Below are 10,535 nucleotides of genomic sequence, written 5' to 3'. Positions count from 1 at the left end.
GAAGAAAAAAATTATATAGAATTACATCCTGTTTTGTTCTTTCACACATATGTTCTGCACCTTTTTTTTTTTTGCTTAATTTTGTTTGGTTCTACCTATTAGGGAATATTTGAGATCTTGCCACATTACCTATGGGTACATACAATTGTATCTCATTCTTTTTAATGGCTGCTTAACTATATCACCAAATTAATGTAACTTATATAACTAGTTCTTCATTGGGGCACATTTGGTAGCTTCCAAGTATTATGTTATTGAAAATAAATTTGCACTAAACATTCTTATAAATATGTAAATTTTAAAATTTCTATAAGTGGAATAATCAGATCAAAAGGAATGCATTTTCAGTTATAATATTTTCAAATTGCCCTCCACAAAAGTTACAAGAGTGTATATCTGCATCATGCATTAGACTGACTGTTTCCCCTCACTTGGCCAACCCTGAATCATTTAAATTTGTTTTACAAATCTGTAAGATGAAAAATTAGATCTCATGATTACTTTGATTTGCATTTCTTTAATAATTGAGGTTGAGCATCTTTTCTTGTGCTTGTGGTGTTTTATATTCCTTTCCTGAAAATTGTCTACATTCTTTACTCATTTTTCTATCAAATTATTCATCTCTTTCTTATTGATTCATAAGAACATTTTATATGTAAAGGAAATTATATCATTTGTGCTGCAAAATATTTTCTTCTTTTGCTTTTATTTTGCCCCAAGGAAATTTTTAGGCCCACATAACTTCTATCACATACTAATCTATATGTCCTTTGAGTTGATGGCCTTCCTGAATTTTTATCTCTAGCACAGACCTCTATCTTAGCTCCAAGATCCAATTACCTATCATATATTCTCACTATATGAAGTTAAATTCATTTATATAAACATATTTATATTTTTGTAAACTCAGTTTATGTTTTATAAACTAAGCATATCTGAAATTGAATTCATCTTTCTCCAAATGTACCTGTTATGCTTTCTATCTTGACTAATGATTTGATCATTTACCAAGAATTTTACTGAGTAATTTAAATCATGCACTTCTTTCTTACCTCCTACACCCAATTGACAAAAAAAAAAAAAAAAAAAAAAACCTCTAAAATATTTTGCCCAAATGACTGTAATGTTCTCCTACCTAATTACTACTAGCAAAGTTGCACAGTGGTTAAAGAGCACAGGCTGCAGAGTCAGACAGAACTGGCTTTGTATCCTGGCCTTGATAATTCCAAGTTATGTAACCTTGAGCACATTTCTTACCCAAAACCTGTTTCTTAGTCTATAAAAAATAATTACCATAACACCTACTTCTTGGGTTATTGAAAGGACTAAATGAGACTGTATGTACAGTATTTGGTATATAATAAATACTCAATAAATAGTAGTTACTATCTCCCTAAAAGGAGCTCTGGTGGTGCACTGGTTAAGCATTTGGGTGCTAACCAAAAGGTTGGCAGTTTGAACCCACTAGCCATTCCACATGAGAAAGATGAGGTAGTTTGCTTCCATAAAGATTTACAGCCTTGGAAACCCTATAGGGCAGTTCTACTCTGTCCTATAGAGTCGCTATGAGTTGGAACAACTCAATGGCAATTGACTTTATTATCTTCATGCCCTATCTTCCTCCACCTTCCTCCAAGGCATCCTCCATGCTGCAGCTATATTGATAAATCTAATCATTCCCCTTCAGTGACTTCCACCTTCCCCCAAGCCTTCCCTCACACACCATCTAAAAGATAATGTCTGAATTCCTTGGTAGGGCATACAAGGCCATTCAGATGCTGTTACCTTTCACCATTATCCTATATAGGTTGCCCTCCACTCACATTAAACTATATGCCATAGTTCAATTACAATATACTTTTCCACACTTCTATGATATGTGCACAATGTTGATGATAGACAAGTCCTCTCCTCAATCCACTTCTTCTGTACCTATTCAGGTCAAACATGTCTGCTGTGCTTCCACAGCACTTAGCACTTATCCCTGCCCTGGTACAAATCACATTGTTTTGTAGTCAGTTGTTTACCTGCTTGTCTGCCTGACAATTTTGTGAGCTCCTTGAGGGAAGAGACTATTATGTTTTATCCACGGCACTCAGCATAGCACCTGGAATTTTATAGAAGCTCCATTTATGCTAATTGAATAAATATTGCTCTGACCTCTGTTCTGCTACTACTTCTATAACAATAAGTATCTATGCATAATACAGTCCTTTACCAAAGCCCCCAATTGCCCACCCTCCTCTCAACAGTGCCAAACACTCCAGCCAAAATTTCTGTTGCCCAAGCAGTCACAGGAGTCTGGGACTGGTCCAACAGGGTGGAACTGAAGACAACTGTCTCAATGTAGGTCCTGACCAATACCAATGTTGAAATCAGAGACCACCCCCAAATCTCAGAGACAAATATTGCTGTCTGCTTATTCAGAATTGATCTTTAATTAAGGAAGGGGAAAATATATCTCAAGATCATTCCTTTTAGTGTGATTAGAGTTGACAACTATTTACATCACCATCCGCAAACTCAGTCAACACAGGTACAACATATGCTTGTTTTTGTAGTGACTGGGGCAAACATAAGACCTTTTCTGAAGCTCTTCACTTTGAATTCATGCTGTACATCATCCCCAGCAAGCATAGAGCAGAACATACACAGTTGTTTTATTTTTTTTACTTTATTTTAATAATAATTTAAAGCTAATAAGAAATTATAGGCACAATAAAAAAATAGACAAGTAAAAAAAAGTAGACGAGAACCACAAAGACACATCCTTAACTCGAATAAATACAGAGTTCTATTAGTGTCCCTACCAATATCCTATGGAGGCCTAACTCTGACTGGGGTCAGGAGGCATCATCTTCATTATTGTGCAGGGGGACCAGACAGCAGTCAGGTGTGATTATGTCAAATTGAGTGGGCACAGGGACTACTGAGAGCAAGATCTACAGTTTTGGCCCTAAACTTAGGAGGGGGTTGGTCACTTTTAACCTCTTCCAGGCTGTGCCGGATCCCATAGCCAAAGTAGATAGCAAATCCTAGTGGGAAAAGGTAGCTGTGAGGTGAAAAAGTATTAACTTACTAAAGTTTAATAAGTCTCCTACTTGAGATCAGGAGGGAAAGGAGTTGGGATAGGACACTCAGGAGGCCTACTCTCCAAATAGATACTTACCAATCAGCATCCAGACCCCAAATCGGGCCCAGGTGCCAGCTGTCATTTGCATCATAAGGTAAATGTTCACAAAGATGCTCACTAGTGGGAGAAAAGGCAAAGCAGGAACCTGGGAACAAAGTAAAATCTTCTTTATAAATACTACAGGGTGACCTAGAAAGAGACCCTCTACCTTACCTAGACTAGGGAAGGGAGAATCCAACCCTTACTCATGCTGTGTATTTCAGTATTCACTCATTTAGAATACCTCATATGAGATTAGCAGGGTAAGCAGAATCTGGTGAAAAGGAACTGTAAAGGAACTAAAAAGAGTCAGAGAAGTTGTTGGCCTAGGTACTTCCTATATCTTTCCTTTCTTGTCCAATTGAAGGTAATGATGAACCTTATTAAGGATCTTTGGTGGCTCAGTGCCTAAGGCATTCACCTGCTAGCCAGAAGGTTAGTGGTTCAAACCCACCAGCCACTCTGCAGAAGGAAGATGGGCCAAACTACTTCTGTAAAGATTTATCACCTCAGAAAACCCTCAAGGTATCTGGAGCCTATTCTTCCAAGGTGGATTGGTGGGGGAACACAGAGAGGTCATTTACCTTGAAGTGAAGAGAAATAGAGCTTTGTGGCTGTCTCCAGATGACCCCAGTTATACCAGTAATGAGCATCAGGAGCACCACAACCAGTGCAATCCATACTGGGTCTCCAGAAAGCAGTGGAATGGGCCACTGGGCCAGCACCAGACATAGGACAGTCAGCAGTAGAGCTTTAAGAGTCAGATTGAGAGATATCAAAACCAACTCTTGAGATCAGTATGTTAAGATGTTATGCTCAATGTTCCGATGAGGTTCTCTCTAGTTGTACTTCAGCTACTAAATGCCACACACTCCCACTTCATCATTCTGATCTTAGAGCCATCCCCCAAAAAGTCCCACTGCTCACCAAGCAGGGAGGAACAGATATAGACAACTTGGCCAGAGAGTAGAGTTGGAATGGAGCTGAATGGGCAAAATAGTCCTTGTAGAGTCAACTTCTTTGCTTCAGGTATCTTCTCCCCTTGCAATTCCACTTCACCTTCCCCATTCTTTATCTCTTGGTCAGGCTGATACCTAAGGCAAGAATAGGAAGGTGGCATTAAGGACAACTCTTAACCATTTTACCATCTCCTCCCAGGCAGCTTAAGCTTCTTCTTCACAACTTTTTTGCAGGGAAGAATACCCAGACTTCTCAAAGACAGCCAGGATTATAAAGGCAGATGAGGAAGGAGGAGCAGATTCCTATCACTGATGCAAGAAAAACAAACAAACAAACCCAAATCACAGGATGCAGAGGAAGGGAGTCTCACCTGAGGATGAGAACACAAATAGCCACCAGAGAGTAAGCAAGCAGGGTCCCAATTGACATGAGGTCCACAAGATGAGTGAGTTCAAAGAGAAATGCCATGATTGCTAAAATTGAGGAGCAGAAAACAAGAAATGAGAGACAAAAGGGAACAGTAAAGTTAAAGGAGTTGGTAAAACTGTGGAGGGAAGAAAGAGGATGTTTTACCTGCAATAATGCCAGAGACCACAGTGGCCACGATGGGAGTGTGTGTGCTGGTGTGGATCCTGGCAAGGACATGGAAGAGGAGGCCATCGTCTGCCATTGCGTAGATCACCCGAGGCATGGGGAACATAGACCCCAAGAGGCTGGAGAGGAGAATGCCCACAATGAAATGAGTTGGCTGAGATCTCTCTTCCCAAGCCTGTGTGGATAAGGGGTCTCTGCCTCTCCCTCACAGCCCAAAGGGGTATTCTCTGGTATCTGAGACTCTGGCAGTAGAAGAGAACAAACATTTGACACTGACCTGGTAGAAAGAGCACAGAGTGAGCCAACAGCCACAACATAGTAGGCAGAGGCCCATCCAATATGAAGAAAAGCCTCAGGCAAGGGGCTTTCAGGTTGAAGCTGGTAGTAAGGCATCATGAGTGTGAGTGCAGAGGAGACACCAAAGTATGCCAAAAAACAGACGAAGAGCGAAATCACAATGCCCATGGGGATGGAATGCTGGGGATTTTGGGCCTCTTCCCCTACAGGAAGGGGCACAAGATTCTGAATTAGGGATAGGAAGGGGCACAAGTTTCTGAATTAGGGAAGTGGGGACACTGCTCTACCACCCCATGCAGCCTGAGCAACACTCTGCCCAAGCCCCAGACAGAATGGAATGACTGTGTTACCAGTGGTAGCAATACAGTCAAAACCAACAAATGCATAGAAACAGGTAGCTGCTCCACGGAGAATCCCCTCGAAGCCGAAAGGCACAAATCCTCCAGACCCCAGAGGGCCCAAGCTAGAATGAAATAAGTGGTGGAAAAGGATAAGGGTGTGTCCTTTTTCTCTAATGCAACACTATTTAGCTATCTTCAAGGCCCAGGCTCCCATTCCTCCCCACCTCCAATTCAGAAGCCTTTAGCTCATATTCTCCTGTCCCCAACCATTTTTCCAGATCTGCAGCAACTAAGAGTGAATCTCCTAACCTATAGGTGTCATTGGGTCCAGACATGGCCAATTCATAGTCCTCTTCAGTGAGCTTCCAGTTGTGCAGGTCTCCCTTAATGAAGCCAGAGACGATGACAAAGCCAAGAACCAAAAGATTCACCCCTGTGAACATTTTGGTAACCAGGGCCGACTCACTAGCCCCCAGAGCCAGTAATCCTGTGGGAGAAATGCATTCAGAACCCTGGGGAAAAGTCTTCAGCCCAAGTTTTATCTCCCTGCTTCTATGTGGCACACCTTTCCTTCCCAGCTTCTCTTCTCCCCAACCCATGTCACTTCTGTAGAGCCCTTTCCAGGCCTGCTCCTTGCTCCCCCTCTTCCATCATTATCCCTGTCCCTTGACCCACCGGTGAGCAGCAAAACAAGGCCCATAGCAAAGAAATCTGGATATTCTGCAAGGATGTGAGGCACATATAGTGAGATGCTCCCTTGCAAGGTCTGGGAAATGTGGTTTCCTATCAGGTTGTCAAAAGCAGAGCTCCAAGCACGGGCCACACTGGCTGTACCTGTGGAGGAGAAGGTATAACAGGGTGTCAAACTCTTTTTTTTTTTTTAACTTTTCTTCCCTCCTCCATACCAGTCTCACACAAATCCCTACCATTTCCACCTATTCTTACTTCTTTAGAACCAAAACCAGCAACTTAATTAAGATAACCAAGACAATGGTGCATAGAAAACAATTTCTCCTTCACTGGCTTTGCAGTTCCCTCCCTGCCCCACCATCTCACCAATGACATAGGACAGGATGAGGTTCCAGCCAGTAGTGAAGGCCCAGAGTTCACCCACAGTGACATAGCTGTAGAGATATGCAGAACCAGAGCAAGGAACCCGGGCACCAAACTCTGCATAGCACAGCCCAGCCAACACAGAAGACAAGGCAGCCACCAAAAAGCAGATCACAATGGATGGTCCTGCTTTATCTTTGGCCACCTCACCAGCCAGGACGTACACACCTGCACCCAAAGTGCTGCCCACACCCAGGGCCACTAAATCCAAAATTTTCAGGCATCTGATAAGGCGAGTCTCAGCCATGCCTGGCTCCAGTGTACGTCTGCGTACCAGCTTTTGACCAAATCGGCAAAGTGTCTGCCACAGCATTCTAGGTGTAATTGAAGAGGATGCTAAGATCTGGTGAAAAACAAGACAAAAGCCTTTCAATAGGGTTCATTCTCCCTAAGTGCTAAGAGCAAATCACAAAACCCATTTGACCAAGCAAAGGAACTATGGAGAGGGATAGAAGTGGGGCTCTGAAAAGACAAAGGCAAGTCCTTTTACCTCTAACCTCAGTTTCTTTGTATATCAGTAGGAATTACAATAACTCATAAGGTTTTTGGAAGCTTTAATTTCAGAAAAGGCATGTGAAAGCCTCCTATAACACAGTGGCTGGCCCCTAGTAGATGCTCAGTCAATATTAGTTCTCTTATTTCTCTGGCTGGGAAACTATAGGGTTTATCCTAGACCCAAACCCAGAGAGCCCGGACCCTAATCTGTGTCTGTTTCCTGGCCTGTGGCTCCTTGGGAATTAAACAGAACTCAACCCAGGAGGGGCCAGTAACTCTGGGTAGATCCCCCTTCTCACATCCAATACTTAAACGTTCCTTTCCAGAGCGCTCCCCCACGGCTTAAAATAGGCATGGCCCCCAAGACCCGTCGGAATGAGGGGAAACTGACGGCGGCTGTAGATCAAAAGTGATCACCGACTGGATTCCATCTTTCCTCACCAAGCCTACATCACGTACCTTACGGTACCGTCACCCAGAGGGGTTAAGCAAATGTGCCCTCCACCCATTTCCTCTCGCACTTCTAGGCTGACACATCAAACATCAACCAACCTTGAGGTGGGGCTTTGATATCTAAAGATTTGGAGACGCGCTGAAAGCAGCCGGAGATAGCTTCACCCTCCTCTCCGCCAAGGAGGAGGGGTTCTGCCCGATGCTCCGAGACTCAGCTCCCAGATTCGTATGCCACCATCTAGAAACAGTAGCGCAAGAGCGAAGATGAGAGCCCTGACTCCTGGCGCGGGGGTTTTGCCAGCAACAGGTCAAAGCACCGTTGATGCAACTACATTCCATGGTGTGCCAGAGACTTCTAGGTATGTGCAGACCCTCGCTGTCCCCCTCCGACTCACCTGTGGGCCTCCAGGCTTACCTAAGAGCGGTTGCAAACCCAGGGAACATAGAGTCCCGGAGCTGGTTCAGTGAGCTGAGTTAAACCTAGTTGGATTCAGTTCCTTGGGCTTCAAAGCTGCTGCTTGGGGTTGGTGCGCCAAACATCCCCTATATACACCCGGAGGCGGAGCCAGTAACGTCATGCGATACCAACCTCCAATCCTCCTCCCTTCACACACACACACACACACACACACACACACCACGATGCGACGCAACGCCACACCATACCACACACCCTTCAGCTTTGCAAAACGAAGTGCGTGGGGCAGGAGACACCTTCCCAACCGCGATATTGAGCCTGGCGGGTCTGGGAGCAAGAAAGGGTAAGAGCAGCCTTTTACTATTTTTCTCACTGGTTGGCAGAGCAGGACAATAGGAGGCTTCCAGTGCAAAGACCCACCCTGTGGGATTTCCTACCTTTGTGCCTTGTTGGTCAGAATCAGTGATTTCTGGGCTGGGTGGGGAGGAGAAAACAGCACGGGAATCTCCACCTTACTCTCCCCCAGTCTTCCTTAGCTTTCTACACGAGTTTCCCTCTCCCTTGAAATCTTTCTTAAGAACCATGTCAGATTATGAACAGCTGTCTGAGTTCGACCCCTTAGTTCTCATCCTTAACTGTGGGCGTTTCTAGATGCAGTCAGCAAGAGAATGAAGATGGTTTCAACTACTACTACCTGTCGTTGTTGTTGTTAGGTGCTGTTGAGTCATTTCTGACTCATAGAGACCCTATGCCCAGCAGAACGAAACACCACCCGATCCCGCGCCAGCTCCATGATCCTTGCTGTACTTGAGCCCATTGTCGCAACCACCAAGTCAGTCCATCTCCTTAAAGCCTTCCCCCCTTTCGTCGACCCTCCACCTTACCAGGCATGACATCCTCCTCCAGGGAATGGTCCCTTCTGACAACATGACCAAGGTAGGTGAAACGAAGTCTGGCCATTCTCGTCCAAGGAGCATTTCAGCTGCACTTCCTCCAGGACAGATCTGTTAGTTCTTTTAGCAGTCCGTGGTACTTTCAGTATTCTTCCCCAGCACCACAACTCAAAAGCATCAACTCTTGTCCAGTCTTCCTTATTCATTGTCTAGCTCTCACATGCATATGAGGCGATTGAAAATATCATGGCTTGTGTCAGGCAACCTTAATCCTCAAAAAGACATCCTTGCTCCTCAGCACTTGAAAGAGTTCGTTTGCAGCCGACTTGCCCAGTGCTATATGTCGTCTAATTTCCTGACTGGCATGATTGTAGAACCAAGCAATGTGAATTCTTTGACAACCTCAATATTTTCTCCATTTATCATGATGCTGCTTACCTGTACACAGTTTATTAATCCCATCTACATCCCAGGCCCCAATCTCTCCAGGTTAAAGTATTAAATATTAAATTCAAACAATACTGGAATACTGGAGGGATAGTTTATTTAGTTCCATTTTACTGATGAACAAGCTGAGGCTCAAGGGCATGACTTGCCTGAGGTCACACCCTAATTATTTGTTGACAATCTCATTGGTAAAACCTGGTCTGTTGAACTTCAGTACCTGTCTTCTGTAAATATTATACCTCATTCAAATGCACAAGAGGAGGTGTGGCATCCAGCAAAGCCAAACTGGGAAAAGGGCCAGCACCTAGGGAGGCACTTTTAGATTAGAGGTTTCTAGGAAACAGAAGAGGAGCCTAATAATGTAAGAATGATAACACTGGGTCACACCCATAATCCATCCAACACAATGTTTTGTGAAAGCATGATTCTCTTGCACCAAAACATCTCAGGATGTTTCCTTTAGTAACCCATAATGGATATGTCACTAATGAATGTGTCTAAAGTCCAAATCTTTTTTTAAATAATTGGTATTTTCAGTTAGCTTCACTTCCATTTGGGCATTCATCAAGTATTTATTGAGCACTGACTGTACAGCAGGTAGTATAGCACAGAAGAGACTACAGTGGGAACGTAAAATATAATCTTTGCCTTCCTAGTTTTAAAAAGGCGGTAGGTATCACTACAGAAGTAGATTGCCCAACCTTCCTTCTGAAGAGTGGCTGGTGGGTTTGAACCTCCAGGTCTGTGGTTAGCAGTCAGATGCCTTAGGCAGTACAGTACCAGAGCTCCCAATAATCTAGTTAGGGAGAGAAAACACACAGTACAATTGAAACAGTATTTCATAGTGGTTAGGAGTGCATACTTTGGAATTAGACCTAGGTTAAATCCTTAGCCCAGCCATTTACTAGCTATATGAACTTGAGCAAATTACTTAATGTCTCTGAGCCTAATTGTTTGGATATAAAATGCATATTTTACAGAGTTGTGATGCTGAGATTATGAAGTCAAGTCTTCCTGACACATAAGAAATATTCAATAAGAACTCAATACCTATTCAAAATAATATATTAGTATGTATTTTATTAAGGGTCTCTGGTGGCGTGGTTCTTATTATTAGGTGATTATTTGATTGCGTGGATTAGATGACTGATTCAATTACAACAGTGAATGACAAATTGGTGGTGTAAATATTCAGAGAAAGAAGTCATGAGTACAGACTGGAATATATAAAGAAGGCTTTACTTGTAAGGGGTTGGAGAGGGATGTTGGCAAAGGTTTAAGGTGAGTCTTAAAGGATAAAGGAGCTCTGGTGGTATAGTGCCTAAGGCATTTGGTTGCTAACTAGAAGGTTG

General features: G+C 43.3%; 1 protein-coding gene across 1 annotated transcript; it reads right to left on the bottom strand.

The window, feature by feature from the left end:
* Positions 1-2,904: 2,904 nt before the first annotated feature.
* On the bottom strand, positions 2,905-6,790 carry SLC7A3 (solute carrier family 7 member 3). The gene is made up of 11 exons (XM_007958854.2): positions 6,421-6,790; positions 6,040-6,198; positions 5,674-5,851; positions 5,374-5,486; positions 5,004-5,226; positions 4,706-4,845; positions 4,503-4,605; positions 4,100-4,266; positions 3,757-3,923; positions 3,170-3,278; positions 2,905-3,035 (listed from the first exon to the last, which is right to left on the bottom strand). The coding sequence occupies exons 1-11, from the start codon at positions 6,788-6,790 to the stop codon at positions 2,905-2,907; spliced, it is 1,860 nt and encodes a 619-aa protein (XP_007957045.1).
* Between the last annotated feature and the right edge of the window lie 3,745 nt (positions 6,791-10,535).

This window comes from Orycteropus afer, unplaced genomic scaffold (assembly GCF_000298275.1).
Source record: "Orycteropus afer afer isolate SDZICR_OR568_19922 unplaced genomic scaffold, OryAfe1.0 scaffold01169, whole genome shotgun sequence".
Classification (NCBI taxonomy): Eukaryota; Metazoa; Chordata; class Mammalia; order Tubulidentata; family Orycteropodidae; genus Orycteropus; species Orycteropus afer.
Note: the sequence above shows the minus strand (reverse complement) of the source record. Positions and strands in the feature narration are given on the sequence as shown.

What these genes read in the sequence shown, in the direction of transcription:
- SLC7A3 (XM_007958854.2), bottom strand. Translation starts at nt 6,790, where the DNA reads ATGCTGTGGCAGACACTTTGCCGATTTGGTCAAAAGCTGGTACGCAGA. An exon ending in CATCCTGTCCTATGTCATTG is followed by an intron (nt 6,199 to 6,420) that starts GTGAGATGGTGG and finishes TCTCCTCCACAG; the next exon opens with GTACAGCCAGTGTGGCCCGT. An exon ending in GGTCTCTGGCATTATTGCAG is followed by an intron (nt 4,606 to 4,705) that starts GTAAAACATCCT and finishes CCTCAATTTTAG; the next exon opens with CAATCATGGCATTTCTCTTT.